Below are 20,663 nucleotides of genomic sequence, written 5' to 3'. Positions count from 1 at the left end.
CCCATTTTACATGATGGTAATGTGTTTCTAGCATTACTTAACATATGGCTAACATATTTGCTAGAGCATTTCTAACATATGGCTAATGTGTTCACACTAATTATTTGCCTGTTTATGTGTTTTGATAATGGCTAACCTATTTGTACAGGATGCTAATGTGCTGCAAGCGTAACTTAACACATAACAAACATGTTGCTAGAAAAAAGTTAGCTAACAAGGTTCTTGACTTTGCTAACATAAATTATAATTTAAAATGTTGTTTCCATGTTTAAACACAACACTAGTAAAAAATTAGCATGTTACTGGTTTGTTTCTAACATGGTTTAATGCATGCCTTCAATGAGTGCCTAGCTGTGCTTAACGTGTAGCAAATATGAATCATTTGCTAAAACATTTCTAACATGGCTAATGAATTAACTCTATTTTTTTTTAAAACAGCTAACCCATTTAAACAGGATGCTAATGTGTTGCTAGCATTACTTAACATATGGCTAACATATTGCTAGAAAAAAACTGTTTGCTAACAACTTCTTAACTTTGCTAGTGTGATGGGGCGACGTATAGGCTTGGCACTACATTTCCCATAAGTCATGAATTAAAATGCTGCTTCCATCTTTAAACACTATGCAAGCAAAGATTAGCATGTTGCTGGTTCGTTTCTACAATGTTTTAAAACATGCCTTAAATGTTGGGTGCCTAGTTGTGCTTAACATGTAGCATGCATGAATCAAACATTTGCTAAAGCATTTCTAACATATGGCTATGTGTTAACTTTATTCATCAGGCTGCTAACATGTTTTTAAATAGCAAACCCATTTTAACCTATAGCTAATCTGTTGCTAGCATAACTTAACATGTGGCTAATGTGTTGCTAGAGAAAAAAAAACAGTTAACTAACAAGTTTCTTGACTTCGCTAACATGAAATAAAATGCTGTTTCCATGTTTAAACCCTAGGCTAGTAAAGATTAGCATGTTGATGGTTGATTTCTAACATGTTTTAGCACATGTTTTAAATGTTGAGTGCATAAATGTGAATGCATGAATTTTGCATGTTGCAAGCATGAAATAAACATTTGTAAAACATATGGCTAATGTGTTAACAATCAGCCTGCTAACGTTTTTAAAACAGCTAACCTATTTTAACAGAATGCTAATGTGTTGCTTGTATTACTTAACATATGGCTAACATATTGCTAGAAAAAAATGGTTACTTCCCTAACATGAATTAAAACGCTGCTTCCATGTTTAAACACTACGCTAGTAAAGATTAGCATGTTGGTTTATTTCTTACATGTTTTAACACATTCCTTAAATGTTGAGTGCATAAATGTGCTTAATGTGTAGCAAGCATGGATTAAACATTTGCTAAAACATTACTAACATATTGCCAATGTGTTAACACTATTTATCCCATTTTAACATGATGCTAACGTGTTGCTGGCATTAATATTTAACATGGCTATGATGTTGCTAAAAGCTGTGCTGACATGTTTCTTAACTTTGTTAACAAAACTTAAAATGTTGCTTCCATGTTTTAACCCTGCGCTAGCAAATATTAGCATGTTCCTGGTTCATTTCTAGCATGTATTAACAAATGCCTTATATGTTTTCATAAATATGCTTAAAGTGTTGCAGGCATAAATTAGAATGTTGCTAAAACATTTTGACATAGCTACTTATCATGATGCTAGCATTTTTTAATATTAGCTAACCTGCTTTATCTTGCTGCTAGCATGAATTTGACATTGCCGGCATGTTTTAGCATGAAAGTCTTGGCAGTTAGCAAAGAAAAAGCAACAAGATATACTAAAAATGGCAGCAGCAGCACAAAACAGTAGTTAAGTACTGTATGTTAATGATCATTATCTGGAATTTAATTTATCTGTGATTAATTGTTTAGTGCACATAAATGATTATCCTTTAAATAAACTTTGCATAATGAGAATATCAGCACACTCCCATGCGCAAAAATATTAACTGCATCTTTTCATCTCCATTTTTTCTCAGATCTGTTCATTTTTAATCCAATGTATCAAATGATGAAAGATTTCCAAGTAACGAGACGATGATTTAAGTATGTTACCTCGATCTCTCGAAGTAGTTCAGACTGGCCACACGTCTCCAGGTCTTCCAAAGCCTGGCACCAAAAACTGTCCTCCTGCTCCATCAGGAGTGCATCTGCATGAGTCTGGCTGCTGTATCTGTGGCAGGCAAACACATTACAGCCAATGAGGCATGAGGCACTCAGACTGGCACCAACATGCGGCTCTCTGGCACCAGTCTTGGCATGGTAAGGAGGACCGAAAGGCTGCATGGAGAAAGGCAGCTTATGAAAAAACTTCAGGCCTGAAACACCGTTAAACTAAAAGTATAATTTACTGAAAGTACAAATGAATGGCGAGTCATCAAGTATCAAATACAATTTATAACTTTTGAACTAGTTAAATGAACAATTTGAAACTTTTTCATTGCTAAGAGAATGACATTTTGTTGGTAAGATGATTTAATAGGTTTATAGATGGTTAAAAACTATTTTGATGAACAGAAAAAAAGGGTCACACTTTACAATAAGGTTCATTAGTTAATGTCAATTAATGCATTTACTAACATGAACAAACAATGAACAATATATCTACTGTATTTGTTGTTGTTAGTTACCGTTAGTTAATGAAAATACAGTAGTTCATGTTCATGTTATCTCATGGTGCATTAACTAATGCGAACAAGCATTATGTCATGGACTTGGATGTTAATTTTGCATTAGTAAATGTTCAATTATGATTAATAAATGCTGTACATGTGTTGTTCATGATTAGTTCATGTTACCAAATGCATTAACTAATGACCTTATTGTAAAGTGTTACCAAAAATACATACATTTTGGAGTAAACAAAAGCTGTTGGCAATTACCACAAGAACCACATATTTTATAAATAAAACATCTTTTATAAATAAAACATTTCTAAGTCTAAGCCTTTAACTCTGTTCACTAAGTAAGGAATGTGACAGTGCTTTATGACATTGATGCTATGCCTTTTTGTCATGAAGTCTGAATTAGAGGTCTGCAATAGCGGGACCCGACCAGGTTTCTTGCGGCGATGGATTACATTTCCGAATAAAGCACAGGAACGGCAAAATAACAGGTGTATTTTGAACGGGAGCGGTTGGTCTAAGAATATCGCTCCCGACTCCCGAGCAAGCGAGGATGCGTATGTATGTGTGTGAATAAGAGAGCGTGATGCTGCGTTTAGCTTGTTTGTAGCTGTCTATGTGGGTGTGTATGTGTGTGAATGAGAGAGAGAGCTTGGTGCTGTGTGTGAATGAGAGAAAGCATGATGCTGTCCGTGTCACTTGCCTGGTGCAGTGTGTCTATGTGTGTGTTTATACAGACAGCTTGGTATTGGCGGGAGAGTGATTCAAAATTTAGTCCCGAGCAGATCTCTAGTCTGAATCATCTATAAATCAATCTATTTATGTGTGTGGTTCTGTGATTGTGAATTGTGATTGTTTTATTAATACCGCTTATTAATGCAGACGAATCATAGCTTTAGTGCCAAACGAGTGCTTTAAATCATGTTATTCTTCTTATTTATTTCCGTTTTATTTCAAATAACAGGCATATGAATGTTTAAAGTTTTAGGTAAAGACGTCAAATTATACCTACACATGCAAGCTGACCCACGATCAGACTATTCATTTAACCGGTAAATAAATATAGTGAAATCAGTTTAACCGAGTCATCCCGCTTCTTGTAGCCTATTATCCAACCAACCATCAGTGTTAGGGAAAAGCTAAATGTTACAATCTAATGTCTTTTAAAACAATTACTTAGTTACATTTTAAGGCATTAGTGTAGCCAGAAAAATACCTTAAAAAGATGCCTAAATTCACAGTTATTACCATGAAAATTAGTTTGACACGGATAACACGCAACTCAGGCTATATAACTTTTTTCATCATTTTAAATGTAAAAATAAAGATTTCTTAGGCTATCATAAGTGTGTTTTTTTCGTGATATTGTCTGGTTGTCATTTGTAAACCATCATAAACCATAAGGTTACTAGGCCTACCCATCATTTTATTTATTTATTAAGCCTATTTTAATAACTTGTTTTCAGGTTATTTTCATTTAAGCACAACCTAGCACAACAGTACAGTGACAAACGTGTGGTTACATTCGATGTTGGAAGACTACTGGTTTACAAAGAATTGTCACCAATACATGTACCATACTGAAATGAACTGAAAACTTCCGCTCAAACAAGTTATTAGATCTGTCATGATACTACGAAATTTGATGTTAGCCTCTTGAACCTGTAGGATCACAAAGTATCATTCAAGAGCTGGAGATTTTGAATTTGACTCCCTCAATCATCTTATAGACCAGAATCTATCATTGGTAAAAAAGCCTGAAGCACTGAATGGGAATGGAAAACTGATGTGAGGTTGGACGAATTACATCTGAAGCTACTTCTTCAAAGTCCTGGATGCTTAGGTGGACGACAGGAAAGTATGAAGAAATTAAGGACATGATTGGGCCCCTGATGACTGAGCCTGAGAGTGGCAACTAGGCTTTTGGTCTTTACACAGGCAGCCACACTGGTCTTCTGTTCCTCCCTCCTGAAACTACATACGATCTTCAGCATTAAATGTTCCCATGTTATTCCAAACCCAAGTTGTAAGGTTGTGAACATGATGATTTGATTTAGAAAACTTTTCTGACCTCAAAATCGTGTTGGTATCTGGGCCTGACCATTACTCAAACTTAATATGAGATGTTGCCCCTTTTTATTTTAGCTACTCGTATTAAATGTAACCACAACTTGAGAAACATCCTTTGTATGATTTTGAAAGAAAACCTACTTGGACAATTTATCAAAGTCAGCAAAACCTCCTTAAGCCTTGATAGATTGCATAGCAAACTTCCATACCCAGAATTGACCCTTCAGAGTCTTTGGATAGAGCAGGGGTAGCCAAGTTCATTCCTTAAGGGCCAGTGTCCTGCAGAGTTGATAAAAACTCTCCTGTCTCTAGCTTTGTACAGTATTAACCCTTAGACCTTGATCATCTTGATTACGTTGACCATCGTTATTATTTTGTTTAAATAAATGTAGTGAGTGTTGTCAAGTTTGATTTACCTATACTCAAAATTGGTCCTCAGGTGCTTGCTTAAGGCACCTCAGCTGGGAGAGAGTGTGATTCATTCACTCTTTCACTTTTAATTTCTGCTGGTACTGAGAATCAAATCTGCAACCTTTGGATTACAAGGCCAATACCGAGTCCAATTATAAAACCATTAGGCCACAACTGCCTCTCTTTATGGTTAGGGTTAGAGTGTAACTCTGCAGGGCTATGGCTCTCCATGGCTGAACCAGCCCACCCCTGGGATAGAGCAAGTGTGGTGCATGTTTAAAGGGCCATGAAACCCCCTCGTTTCAGCAGGGTGTTTTCACACCTCTACTTTGGAAAAAGTCAGAAAAGTGGGCGTGTCCAGCTCTGTTTAGGGGGGAGTGTCGGAGGAAGAAAAGTGGGATGGTGTGGGAGAGTCTATTTGGGCACGCGCGAGTTTCAGAGTCAAAATACACACACACACAGGAGAAAGTGATGGTGTTTAACCTACATGGACATCTGTAGTCGAATTATTTGCCAAATGATAAAATGGTGGACATTAACTGCAGTTTGGCTCTTCCATTCAGGGAATTCATTCATGCCCCTCGTGACAAACGAGATATTTGATTCGAGGAACTGCTGTAAGCGTGTATTTTTCATGCAATGTTTGAAACCGCACGGCGAATGAGAGAAAAAAACCCTCCGCATTTCCCAGAAACTTAGATGCACACGGCAGGTAGCGTCAGAAAGCCGTGTGTGTTATTCCGGTCACTAAATGCGGTGAAAATCCTACACGAGGTTAAAGTTTGGTTGTGGTGCTAATGTGTTTACACTTGGTGTAATAGTTAGTTTGATACGAACAAACTGAATAAACAAAGAGCACTGGTCGCTCACTTACCAAATCTGTAGAGACAGGACAATCACTAGCAACTAGAGCCGCGTCTTTATGAAGAGAAGACTACAAGCGAATCCGCATCTCAGCGTTTGCAGATGAGAACAGCTCTCAGGTAAACAATAATCCTCCTTAGACACGCAAGTTATTGTTGTCGAGTGTCGCGTACACTGTAATCCACATGTGAGTCTGAGCTCTCACAGAGAGAAAATGAAAACGAAACTTAACTGCAGCAAACTATAAAGCAACACTTCACGCTTGTTTTGCCAATACAACGTGGTGTGTCTGTTGTCTAAACACTGTGACAGTAATGAATATTAATGAAGTTGCACAATAGAGCGCGCTGATTGGTTTGAACCAAGCCTTACTCATGCATTAATGCAGCAGGCTGTAAGACGTAATAAGACACACTCTGGCACAGACGTCCAGTTTGCACGCTGGAATACACGCTATTATGTCATGACCGTGACGCAGGTTCAAAAATTCATTTCAAACCGGAAGTACGGATTTGCTTGAAATAACGCAAAAACAACCAATTTACACTTTTTAGTGAAATATAGGTGTCCTAATAGTGTTTTTAGCAGTGTGGGACACATATACGACTGTCAACAGCTCAAAAAATGTGTTTTGGTGTTTCGTGACCCTTTAAGGCAGTGGTCACCAAAGTTGTTCCTGAAGGGCCGGTGTCCTGCAGATTTTAGCTCCAACACTGATCAAACACACCTGAATGAGCTAATCAAGGTCTTACTTGGTATACTTGAAACAACCAGGCAGGTGTGCTGAGGCAAGATAGAGCTAAACCCTGCAGGGACACCGGCCCTCCAGGACCAGGATTGGTGACCCCTGCTTTAAGGCATTTTAAACAGCTCAACCTGCAACCCCCATGATCCCAGTTGCCATACTGCCAATTATTATAGTTCTAGTATTCTAGTATGTAGTTCTAGTATACTGTCAAGAACTACAAAGCACAAACTCTAAGCTTCCATCTGGTATGAAAAGAGGAAAGCAGCGGTGGTTCCTCATCAGTTAATACTCTTTTTTCACAATAAACCAAGTGCTAGAGTTAATGCTATATGGTTCAAAGCTAGTTTGTCTTGCGAGCCTTCTAAGAAGCATTTTGCTTTTCCACGGGGTAGTGAGCCACCATAGAGCCAGGTCTGACATCACTGAATATGTCAAATATTTCCCACCAACACTGAAACGCAATACACTGATCAAATAGGCAATGAACTAACACATCTCTTATATTTTTTAGTAGTTATATTATTTATGGTTTATTTTTCACAAGTGTTTGCGAGTCTTGTCTTACCCAGCAGCTTTATCCCAGTCATCCTCACTAAATCCTCCGTCACTGAAGGGATAGTTTTTGCGGCGGGTTGGAGGTGGAGTGCTGTTTCTCTGCTTGGTGTTTCGCCACTCGTGAGGGTGTAATGCAATCCCAGCAGCCTGATGGATGAACGCACCTGTGGAGGAGACGCAATAAATAAGACTTACTAACAGTAAATGATATATTAGAGGTAATGAATTCATGTGATGCACAGCTAAAATGTCTGCATCATTATTCTAGTCTTCAATGTTTAATTATAGGTGTGGTAAAAAAAATAGGCTGATTAGCTAAGGCTAGTTTTTAACAGCAGGTGGTGCAGTAGCATAGTTTTTAACAGCAGACTGCACTAGGCTAGTTTTTAACAGCAGATGTTGCCCGAGGCTAGTTTTTAACAGCAGGCGGCACTCTAGGCTAGTTTTGAACAGCAAATTGTGCTCTAGGCTAGTTTTTAAGAGCAAGCGGCACTCTAGGCTAGTTTTTAACAGTAAATTGCACTGTAGGCTACTTTTGTACAGCAGATGGTGCTTTAGGCTGGTTTTAAACAGCAGATGGTGCTCTAGGCCAATTTTTATCAGTAGGCGGTGCTTTAGGCTAGTTTTGAACAGCAGACAGTGCACTAGGCTACTTTTTAACAGCAGATGGCGCTCTAGGCTAGATATGAACAGCAGATGGAACTCGGCTAGTTTTTAACAGCAGATGGCGCTCTAGGCTAGATATGAACAGCAGATGGAACTCGGATGGTTTTTAACAGCAGATGGCGGTCTAGGCTAGTTTTGAACAGCAGGCGGTGCTTTAGGCTAATTTTAACAGCATATGGTGCTCTAGGCTAGTTTTTAACAGCAGATGGAGTTCTAGGCTAGTTTTTAATAGCCAGTGGCGCTCTAGTTTTTAACAGCAGATGGTGCTCTAGGCTAGTATTTAACAGCAGACAATCTCTAGGATAGTTTTAACTGTAGATGTCACTCTAGGCTAGTTTTGAACAGCAGATGATGCTCTAGGCTAGATATGAACAGCAGATGGAACTCGGCTAGTTTTTAACAGCAGATGACGCTCTAGGCTAGATATGAACAGCAGATGGAACTCGGCTAGTTTTTAACAGCAGATGACGCTCTAGGCTAGATATGAACAGCAGATGGAACTCGGCTAGTTTTTAACAGCAGATGACGCTCTAGGCTAGATATGAACAGCAGATGGAACTCGGCTAGTTTTTAACAGCAGATGGCGCTCTAGGCTAGATATGAACAGCAAATGGAACTCGGCTAGTTTTTAACAGCAGATGGCGCTCTAGGCTAGATATGAACAGCAGATGGAACTCGGATGGTTTTTAACAGCAGATGGCGGTCTAGGCTAGTTTTGAACAGCAGGCGGTGCTTTAGGCTAATTTTAACAGCATATGGTGCTCTAGGCTAGTTTTTAACAGCAGATGGAGTTCTAGGCTAGTTTTTAATAGCCAGTGGCGCTCTAGTTTTTAACAGCAGATGGTGCTCTAGGCTAGTTTTTAACAGCAGACAAGCTCTAGGATAGTTTTAACTGTAGATGGCACTCTAGGCTAGTTTTGAACAGCAGATGATGCTCTAGGCTAGATATGAACAGCAGATGGAACTCGGCTAGTTTTTAACAGCAGATGACGCTCTAGGCTAGATATGAACAGCAGATGACGCTCTAGGCTAGATATGAACAGCAGATGGAACTCGGCTAGTTTTTAACAGCAGATGACGCTCTAGGCTAGATATGAACAGCAGATGGAACTCGGCTAGTTTTTAACAGCAGATGGCGCTCTAGGCTAGATATGAACAGCAAATGGAACTCGGCTAGTTTTTAACAGCAGATGGCGCTCTAGGCTAGATATGAACAGCAGATGGAACTCGGATGGTTTTTAACAGCAGATGGCGGTCTAGGCTAGTTTTGAACAGCAGGCGGTGCTTTAGGCTAATTTTAACAGCATATGGTGCCCTAGGCTAGTTTTTAACAGCAGATGGAGCTCTAGGCTAGTTTTTAATAGCCAGTGGCACTCTAGTTTTTAACAGCAGATGGTGCTCTAGGCTAGTATTTAACAGCAGACAATCTCTAGGATAGTTTTAACTGTAGATGGCACTCTAGGCTAGTTTTGAACAGCAGATGATGCTCTAGGCTAGTTTTCAACAGCAGATGGTGCGCTAGTTTTTAAAAGCAGGCGGCGCTCTAAGCTATTCTTTAACAGCAGATGTATGCTAGGCTACTTTCTAACAGCAGATGTTGCTTTAGGCTAGTTTTGAACGGCAGATGGAACTCTAGGCTAGTTTTTAACAGCAAATGGCGCTCTAGCCTAGTTTTTAACAGCAGACGGTGCACTAGGCTACTTTTTAACAGCAGATGTCACTCTAGCCTAGTTTTAAACAGCTGATGGAACTCTAGGCTAGTTTTTAACAGCATACAAATTCTAGGACACTTTTAACAGTAGATGTCATGTTAGGCTACTTTTGTAAAACAAATGGCACTCTAGGCTAGTTTTGAACAGCAGATGATGCTCTAGGCTAGTTTTCAACAGCAGATGGTGCGCTAGTTTTTAAAAGCAGGCGGCGCTCTAAGCTATTCTTTAACAGCAGATGTATGCTAGGCTACTTTCTAACAGCAGATGTTGCTTTAGGCTAGTTTTGAACGGCAGATGGAACTCTAGGCTAGTTTTTAACAGCAAATGGCGCTCTAGCCTAGTTTTTAACAGCAGACGGTGCACTAGGCTACTTTTTAACAGCAGATGTCACTCTAGCCTAGTTTTAAACAGCTGATGGAACTCTAGGCTAGTTTTTAACAGCATACAAATTCTAGGACACTTTTAACAGTAGATGTCATGTTAGGCTACTTTTGTAAAACAAATGGCACTCTAGGCTAGTTTTGAACAGCAGATGATGCTCTAGGCTAGTTTTCAACAGCAGATGGTGCGCTAGTTTTTAAAAGCAGGCGGCGCTCTAAGCTATTCTTTAACAGCAGATGTATGCTAGGCTACTTTCTAACAGCAGATGTTGCTTTAGGCTAGTTTTGAACGGCAGATGGAACTCTAGGCTAGTTTTTAACAGCAAATGGCGCTCTAGCCTAGTTTTTAACAGCAGACGGTGCACTAGGCTACTTTTTAACAGCAGATGTCACTCTAGCCTAGTTTTAAACAGCTGATGGAACTCTAGGCTAGTTTTTAACAGCATACAAATTCTAGGACACTTTTAACAGTAGATGTCATGTTAGGCTACTTTTGTAAAACAAATGGCACTCTAGGCTAGTTTTGAACAGCAGATGGTGCTTCAGGCTAGTTTTTAAAAGCAGGGGGTGCTCTAGGCAATTTTTTAATAGCAGATGGTGTGCTAGCGTACTTTTTAAGAGCAGATGGCACTCTTAGCTAGTTTTGAACAGAAGATGGAACTCTAGGCCAGTTTTTAACAGCAGATGGCGCTCTAGGCTAGTTTTTAAAATCAGACGCTGCGCTAGGGTATTTTTCTTAAAAGCAGATGGCACTCTAGGCTAGTTTTGAACAGCAGATGGCGCTCTAGGCTAGTTTTTAACAGCAGGCTAGGCTTGTTTTAAAGAGCAAATGGAGTTTCTAAACTAGTTTTTAACAGCAGGTGGCACTCTATTTTTAACAGCAGACAAGCTCTATGATAGTTTTAACCATAAATGGTGCTCTAGTCTATTTTTTAATAGCAGATGGTGCTCTAGACTACTTTTTAACAGCATATGGTCCTCGGCTTACTTATGAACAGAAGACGGCACTCTAGGTAGTATGGCACTCTAGGTTTTATGGCACTCTAGGTTATATGGTAATCTAGGCTAGTTTTTAACAGGCAGATGGTGCTCTACGCTAGTTTTTAACCGCAGACGGTGCACTAGGCTAGTTTTTAACAGCAGGCTAGGCTTGTTTTAAAAAGCAAATGGTGATCTAGACTAGTTTTTAACAGCAGGTAGCACTCTATTTTTAACAGCAGACAAGCTCTATGATAGTTTTAACCATAAATGGCGCTCTAGTCTAGTTTTTAACAGCAGATGGTGCTCTAGACTACTTTTTAACAGCATATGGTCCTCGGCTTACTTATGAACAGAAGACGGCACTCTAGGTTATATGGCACTATAAGTTATATGGCACTCTAGGTTATATGGTACTCTACGCTAGTTTTTAACAGCAGACGGTGCACTAGGCTAGTTTATAACAGCAGATGGCATTCTAGGCAAGTTTTTAACCATCCACTAAAATGTTTACGAGGAAGAGCACTTGTGATTTTGGCTGATTTACGTAAAATTGCAAAGCATTTTGAATTGATGCAGAAATCATTCTTTTATGTAGATTTATCAGTGTTGAAAGCAGTGATGAGAAGAGTAAATCCACCTTGGCTGCTGTAACCAGCGTCGATGCCCGAACCGTCCCATGACTCCATGGCTGAATCCACACTGGGGATGGTGGTGGAGTAAATGTCTGACAGTTTATTGGTCTTCTGCGAGTCTGTCATCTCATCTTCGTTATCGCTGAGATCATTTTCCAGATCGTTCTCTTTGTTTTTTTCATCTGGTGCTAAAGAGTATAACAATTTTCATAATTCATAACATGAAGTTAGAAGAGGTTATGGCAGGTGTGTAAACAGATTTCATTTAGAAAATAATAGCAAGACTATTATATCAATATAATGGTGCTTATATAACATATTTAATGTATTATAATTACAAAATTAGTAATACAAATCTATTAAAATTAATCGGGGAATCTCTTTTTCTGAGCTCTGGATCAGTACGGGGGTATACAATTAAACATAAAAACAATCATATTATTTATAATAATACTAATAATAATACTAATAATAATAATATTAATTAATTAATATAAAACAATAAAAAATTTAAGTTCTTTATTTCATAACATTTTAATTTTTTATTTATTTAGCATGTATATTTATTGTTCTTTGTACAAAGATATATTCAGCAATTTCGTACATTACTACATAATTTACATCAATTTGATCAGTCAATATTATTCATTTCATTTGATTTACATTATCTATATGTAATAATACAGTATGTAATTTTAAATTCGGCATTGCTTTTGTAAGAGGTGTTTGTAAGTCATACAGTCAGCCTGTTTCTTGATCTTGAGCGTGACGGTTTCTCCAGCCATCTGCAGCAGGTGTATGGCTTCACTGAGCGGCTTCCCCTTCAGACTTACACTGTTGATGGCCAGAATACGATCACCAACATGTATGGCACCGGTCCTGAGAGACATGGCCAAAATACATGAGTGATTTTTAGTGCACGAACTCTCTTTAAACTACATGCAAAGTCGATAAAATAAAAAAAGACTACATTTCTTTACATTTGTAGCCAACATTACTATATGTGTTTAGCTTCAGTGTTATGCGCGAACTAAAAAGCTTTTGATGCTCAGTTCAAACTGGAGATTAGCTTTTAATAATCAGGTAATAGAAATATTATTAATAAACTATTTATTACAATCTGGAACACGCTTATAAACCTTAATAAACAAAACATTGAGCTGTCAAAAACTAAACTGACCAACAGTCATCGAAAAAATAAATAAAATAAATAAATAACATACATACATACCTACATATATACATACATACATACACACCCACTCATTGGCCACTTTATTAGATACACCTTACTAGTACCGGGTTAGACCCACTATTGCCTTCAGAACTGCCTTAATTCTTGTGGCATAGATTCAACAAGGTACTGGAAATATTACTCAGAGATTTTGGTCCATATTGACATGATATCATCACACAGTTGCTGCAGATTCGTCAGCTGCACATCCATGATGTGAATCTCTCAATCCACCACATCCCAAAGTGCTTTATTGGATTGAGATCCGGTGACTGAAGAGGGCATTTGAGTACAGTGAACTTATTGTCATGTTCAAGAAACCAGTCTGAGATGATTCCACTTTATGCCATGGTATGTTATTCTGCTTGAAGTAGCTATCAGAGGATGGGTACACTGTGGTCATAAAAGGATGGACATGGTCAGCTACAATATTCAGGGTGGCTGGTACTGATAAGCTCAAAGTGTGCCAAGAAAATATCCTCCACACCACCAGCAGCAGCCTGAACTGTTGATACAATGCAGGATGGATCCATGCTTTCAAGTTGTTCAGGCCAAATTCTGACCCTACCATCTGAATGTCGCAACAGAATTTGAGACTTATCAGACCAGGCAACATTTTTCCAATCTTCTATTGTCCAATTTTGGTGAGCCTGTGTAAATTGTAGCCTCAGTTTCTTATTCTTAGCTGACAGGAGTGGCACCTGGTGTGGTCTCCTGGTGCTGTAGCAGCACAAGATTTGACGTGTTGTACAATCAAAGATGCTCTTTTGCATACCTTGATTGTAACGAGTGGTTATTTGAGTTACTGTTGCCTTTCTATCTACTCAAACCTGGCATCAACAAGGCATTTGTGCCCACAGAACTTCAGCTCACTGGATATTTTCTCTTTTTCAGACTATTCTCTGTAAACCTTAGACATGGTTGTGATTGAATATCCCAGTTGATCAGCAGTTTCCAAAAATACGCAGAACAGTCCTAGGACCAACAGCCATGACATGTTCAAAGTCCACCTAAATCATATATCTTCCCCGTTCTGATGCTCGGTTTAAACTGCAGCAGATCGTCTTGACCATGTCTACATGCCTAAACGCATCGAGGTGCTGCCATGTGTTTGGCTGATTAGAAATTTGCGTTACTGAGTTCCACAAGTTCCATGCTAAGACTGATGCCCCATGACCCGGCTTCAGATATAAGATTGAAGATGGATGAATGGCTATTTAATATGGCTTAATTACTACTATTATTATTATTATATTATTATTATTAGCAGTAGTAGTAGTAATATTACATTTAATGTTATAACTTTTTTATTTACTAAAAATGTTTTCAGTATATTATGAAACAATATGTATTAAAGAAAGGCACAAATGTTCAAATCCATTGTATATTTTTCTAAATCTTGATATTTAAATTTTCAGTCTTTGCTCTATATCACTAAATCTGACGCTTAGAGAAGAAAATGCATAATTTAGAGCTAATAGTGTGTGAGTATACGTATTACAAGTATAGCAATATCAGGAAATGTTGACCTTGTGGGGACAAATATTGCTATCCATGAGTAAAACGGCTTATAAATCGCACAAAATGAAGAGTTTTAAAAAAGGTAAAACCGCATTTTGTTTCCTGTTGGCATTGAGTTTAGGGGTAGGCTTGGGTTAGTGGTGTAGATAGTTTATACAGTATAAAAATCACTACACCTATGGGAAGTCTCATAAAAGAGAGCCGTCCGTGCGTAAGTGTGTGCATGCATGCTGATCAGCACTGTGGTTAGCACTGTTGCCTCACAGTAAGAAGGTTGCAGTTGGCATTTCTTTGTGGAGTTTGCATGTTCTCCCCATGTTCACATGCACTGTTAAAAATTGTCCCGTTAAAAAGCAGTAAAATACTGGCAGCTGCAGTTGCCAGCAATGTACTGTTATTTTACAGTATGTTGCTGTAAAAATACATGGACTACATTGATTTACACAATACTCAAGTGAACTCATTTTGCTCACTGAAAGCAACTGCCTCAACTTGGTCAACTGCTGAATGAGTTTATGAAGTAATGTGCTATATATGCTTAGAAGCATACTTATAATGATAACTTATTTTAGTTAATTAGAAAAGTTCGGTTTAACTCTAATGTCTTATTTTTCACAACAGCACACATACATGTAAATCTGGAATCACCAGAGAGATTCTGACTGCATCAGCCACTAAACAGCCGCTATCTTTAAATAGAGAAACATGCAGAATAACATCAGCAGTTCATTGTTCATCTTTAACTCATACACTGGCTCTACTCTACTCCACAACGGTGACACACAGAAGAAATTAGCTTCAGGTTTTACAGTAAAATACTGTTTTTTCCTTGATTTAACAGTAATCTACTGGCAGCTGTGGTTGCCAGCAATATACTGTTTTTTTACAGTCTACTTCCGTTGTGTAAATTAACAGTATATTACTGTTAAAATACATTTTACACTGTGTTTTTACCTCTCACACCTTTAACCCTTTAAACCCCAGAGCCTATACTTCAGTTTTAATTGAAGTGTCCACACTACTGAGTGTTCAAGAAACATGGAGCAAAGCTGAAGTAAATTCATTAATTAACTGACTAATTAAATGATAATTGAGGATTAACAATGAACAAATGAAGAAATACTGAAGGGAAAAAACAAGAACAGAACATACAAAACTTTAGTCACAGCTTTATAATGAAATAACCTGAAGAACAACAAATTATTAAATCATTTAAATGATCAGCGGATGATTAAACAACTTTACAAACATCATCACCAGCTACACCTATTACTTAATACATGTATTTTTGTATAACATCTACTAAAGTTCTTCTTGAGAAAAAGTTAAAGTTTTACGTCACCATCATGGAGAACAGAGTTTGCTTTAGTTGGGCTCTTAGCCCTGTCATTTTTAACATTTATATATCTTGGCTGCTGCAATTGTTAAGAACTTTGTTTAAAAAGCTCCTTTGTTGAGGCAAGCCAGCCAAAAACCTAAATAAGATCTGGTGATGTTCATGTTGCTATTAAATGGCAGAGTCTGTTCTCATTTAGTATAATAAAATTTACTTCTCCTATTCAATGTTAAATCTATTGTTTTACATTATATGCTATATATGGCAATGATTTCTGGAAGTTTTTAAGAATATCTTGGACAATAACACTGCTCTATGGTGTAAATCGCACTCAAAGAGACATCAATAATCAGCATATGAACCTCAATAATGGTGACAACAAATTTAACAAAATTAACAGTTTAACTCACAAACAGGCAACTGAAAGTCTAAACATAAACAACAGCAGAATCAAACACAAATAAAGAAAACCGTTAGACCATTATACAACATTTATTTATACCGCAATGCATGCTGGGATATTTGTACAGTGCCACTCCCAGCATGCATTGCAGCATGAAACATTTGAGATGTTACCATTGTTGAGAAACAAGGTCAGATTCATGAGGTCTGAGTGTGTATTTATCATAACTGAACTGTTTTTGTATGTTATTTCTTAACTGTTAAGTAATTACGGAGGTATCTTTTCTGTTTCCACTTCTCATTAATTAAATTAATACCAGCAACTAAGCATAAAATCTATTGCATGAGGCCCTTCATCCAGATTTATAACAAAACATTTATTAGAACTAATTTCAGACAAATAGATTTCTCTATTTCTTGACTTCCCAACTTTATTGCTATAGTACAAATGTTTTGTAAACTCTGAATTACAGCAGTTGGAAAGTCTTATTAAATGAGTTCAAGGGTGAAGAACCCAACTAAATCAGCCCCTCACTCCATTACGGTGACACAAAAAACACCTTAATTTCTGTTGGATCTCAATGAGAATTGTATGGACGTCAAATCAGTCAGTAATAAGTGTGTCTGCTGTTGTTTGTGGAGTTATTTAATGATCCTCTGCTGAGACTGAAGGTGTTTTATTTTATTTTATTTAATGTTGTAACTCAAGTCACTGTTTGTGTTTCTTGTTTATTTTCTTCAGTAATTGTAATTATTAACAGCAGGTGTTCATCAGTGTCTGAATTCACTCATTAGTGTTCATTAAAACTGTCAGGTGAACTATATTAGTTAACTAGTGTATGAAATAGTGAACAAGGACACAAAGCGTGATTTCAAACACAGACTTCAAAACATCGAATCTGAACTCTGTTAGCTCACAGTTTTCTGCAGTTGGTTACTTTCTCGAAAACAAAAATGTTACCCAGAAAGCACTGTTTTTAACAGAATATTACTGTTTTAGTGAAAAAACATTATTTTACCGTAGAATCTGACCGTTTTTTAACAGCAGTTTTTTACAGTGTGGGTTTCCTACACAGTCCAGTAACATGTGGTATAGGTGAGCTAGATAAACTAAATTGGGTACAGTGTGTGTGTGTGTGTGTGTGTGTGTGTGTATGAGAGAGTGTATAAGTGTTTCCTGGTAATGGGTTGCAATTGAAAGAAAATCCGCCCCATAAAACATATGCAAGAGTAATTGTTGGTTCATTCCACTGTGGGGACTCCTGATAAATCAGGGACTAAGTTGAAGGATAGTGAGTAGGTGTATTTGTGTGGTTTCAGGACTCTCACCGCTCCGCCAGGCCTCTCTTGGTCAGGCCAGAGATGATGATGGGGTCAAAGGGCTCCTCTGTGCCAGAGATAGTGATTCCCAATGGGCCGCCATAACGCTTCAGCTCCACTGTATAAATGATGGAGCCTGAAGACTCCTGCTCATCTGTCAACAGAAAAAAAAGACAAGACAAGTCAACAGAATGCTTAATTCTGATTGTCTGACGAGCATTCTAAGGTGTGCAGTTAATTTCATGTAAATGCACAGCTGAAGTAGTTGTGGCAGGTTTTGAACACATTACAGTTCCACGATTTCAGCTATTTCAGTCAAAAATTCCATCAAAACACAACACAAGGCTTTGGTTGAGATGTGAACGAAACAAGTGCTACACACAGGAGTAGTTTGAGGACAAAACTTGACAAATGTATGAAATACAACATCTGAACAGTGTACTTTCTGTAGGTGTGGGAGCTGTATAAGCAGAAAATACGTGTTTATGTTGGAAATACTTGTTCATGTTAAGCTCATAGAAAAGAATGGCCTGTTATTTTCAGGTATGCGCTATTTTTAAATAATTCAAAAGTTATTTATCAGTTATTGTTGCAGATTCAATGATTATTACAGGTCTCTATTAAATGCTTGATTCTGATTGGTCAGTCATGATGTTTCAATGTATCTTATTCTTTTAATTCTTTGTGTCAGAATGAATCAGCTATTTTAAATAAATAATTTGAATAAATGATCAATTATTAAGGAATTATCATTCATTAAAATTAATTTAAACAAATAATGCAATGAACTAATAAATGCATTTTATTCCCCTGTTGCTTTCTGTCTGAATAAATCAGCTGTTTTGAATGAATCATTTGAATGAATTATTTGATTATTCATGAATTATCACTCATTATAACTAATTTAAACAAATAACTCATGGAATAAAAAATAATAATAATAAATAAATAAAGAGACATAATTTTCTTACATTTAAAAGGTGTTTCTACTTTTTTATATTTATCAGCTCCAGGATGCTATTCATTAGACATGTATTCAAATTAACATTATTGTGAATATTTACATGAATAATTAGAAAAACGTGAACTCACGCTCTGATGTTTAGATTCGAGTTGCTAATGTAAAAAAATAAATAAAAATATCTTTTTTTTTCAGTCACTGTTACTGCTATCAGTATTTATTACAGGTCTTTCTGGAATGCTTGATTCTAATTGGTCAACCATGAGCAAGTATGTTATTCCCCTGATGCTTTGTGTCTGAATAAATCAGCTGATTTGAATGAATCATTTGAATGAATTATTAAATTATCAATGAATTATGACTCATTCAAATTATTTTAAATAAATTAATTAATAAATTAATAAAAATAAATAAATGCAAATACTGAAAGATATTTCTTCTTAATTGTGTACATCTTTGTTTGAATGAAGTTGTTTCTAATGTTTGTCTGTTTCTTATTCATTTTGATTATATAATGTGTTATATAATACCAGAGGGTATATTCATAAGACATGTTTATTAATATTGACATGAATAATTAGGAAATGTGAAATCAAGTGCTGATGTTTAAATCTTCTTTTTTCGCTTGTAAGCTGTAAATACATCATCAAAATGCATACATTTTGATATTTTGCATCATGTCACAAAAATAAGATACCTACAGTCAGCTTACAATGGTCAGCATAATTAAGTACACCCTATTTCGAAAATGAATATTGTTGTCCATTTCTCAGTGAATATAAGCAATGAATTTTGGTGCATTTAAACAAAACAGATTTATTAAACACATATATATATATATATATATATATATATATATATATATATATATATATATATATATATATATATATATATATATATATATATATATATACAGTTGAAGTCAGAATTATTAGTCCCCTTCAAATTTTTTTCTTCTTTTTAAATATTTTCCAAATGATGCTTAACAGAGCAAGAAAATTTTCACAGTATGTCTGATAATATTTTTTCTTCTAGAAAAAGTCTTATTTGTTTTGTTTCGGCTAGAATAAAAGCAGTTTTAAATTTTTTAAAAGCCATTTTAGGGACAAAATGACCCTAACCTGCCTAGTTAACCTAATTAACCTAGTTAAGCCTTTAAATGTCACTTTAAGCTGTATAGAAGTGTCTTGAAAAATATCTAGTAAAATATTTTTTACTGTCATCATGACAAAGATAAAATAAATCAGTTATTAGAAATTAGTTATTAAAACTATTATGTTTAGAAATGTGTTGAAAAAGTCTTCTCCCAGTTAAACAGAAATTAGGGAAAAAATAAACAAGTGGTATATATTTATAAAAATAATATTTTAGTCATCTAACAAAACTACATTTTCCAATTTAGCTTTTCTTGATTTTTACTTTTTTAAAAATTTGTATTTAACATTTTTCTATAATATAAATTTGGCTGTACTAGTTTTTAGAATGTTATCGTAATATTGTATAGCTTCCTATTAAAAATATTGATTTGAAAGATAGATCTGTGAGGGGTGTAAATATTTAAAAGATGTGAAGTCAATGCACCATTCACCTTTTTTTTACATTTCGTATAGAGATATAGACAATATGTATAAGTGCAATGATGGCATAATGAGTAGGCGTTTATGATTATTTGACTGACAGGACTGGCTTGTCTTCATTACAGTGATCTGCATTTCTGCTGTAGTTTTGCTGTATTGCACTGACACCTGCTGGTAACATCTGGAACCACACACTGGCCTACCTGAGGTATGGGTTTTGCAGTCATTTAAGTTAATTTAAATTTTCATTTAAGTTAATTTAAAGTTTGCCAATTCATTCTGAACTGACTAAAACTTCAACAAAAAGGAAAATGAATGCCCTTACAGCTGCAACCCATCACTGGAAACACCCATACACTCTCATTCACACACATACACTACGGACAATTTAGCTTACGCAATTCACCTATACCACATGTCTTTAAACTTGTTGGTATAACCTTTTGGCTGTGAGGCAATCGTCTTACCCACTGTGCCACCGTGTGTATGTATGTATAAAGTTATATTGATTTTCATTATCATATGTGTGAAACTACATACCTGATATTCAAGAATATAACAAAATATTTGTTTCTCTTTTTCTCTTTCTCACACACACACTAACCTGAGTTGTCTTCATCTTTGCGGATCTTGAGTT

The 20,663-nt window shown here is 36.5% G+C and overlaps 1 protein-coding gene across 8 annotated transcripts in view; it reads right to left on the bottom strand.

Annotated features, from left to right (window-relative positions):
• grip2b (glutamate receptor interacting protein 2b) overlaps window positions 1–20,663 on the bottom strand; it is a 388,262-nt gene that overhangs the window by 13,824 nt on the left and 353,775 nt on the right. For 7 of the 8 annotated variants that reach the window (XM_068216484.2, XM_073937526.1, XM_068216483.2 and 4 more), the window contains exons 16-21: window positions 20,631–20,663; window positions 17,495–17,639; window positions 12,412–12,551; window positions 11,678–11,860; window positions 7,312–7,465; window positions 2,085–2,202 (exon numbers count right to left, since the gene is read on the bottom strand). The exon at window positions 20,631–20,663 is cut by the window's right edge and continues 113 nt beyond it. In XM_068216484.2, the coding sequence (XP_068072585.1) occupies window positions 2,085–2,202; window positions 7,312–7,465; window positions 11,678–11,860; window positions 12,412–12,551; window positions 17,495–17,639; window positions 20,631–20,663 (773 nt within the window). Of the gene's footprint in view, window positions 1–2,084; window positions 2,203–3,613; window positions 4,622–7,311; window positions 7,466–11,677; window positions 11,861–12,411; window positions 12,552–17,494; window positions 17,640–20,630 lie in introns of those variants that run through there. The other variant, XM_073937529.1, reaches the window with a different exon arrangement.

Source organism: Danio rerio, chromosome 22 (assembly GCF_049306965.1).
Source record: "Danio rerio strain Tuebingen ecotype United States chromosome 22, GRCz12tu, whole genome shotgun sequence".
Lineage (NCBI taxonomy): Eukaryota > Metazoa > Chordata > Actinopteri > Cypriniformes > Danionidae > Danio > Danio rerio.
The sequence above is the reverse complement of the archived record's forward strand: the minus strand, read 5'-3'. Positions and strand labels throughout refer to the sequence as shown.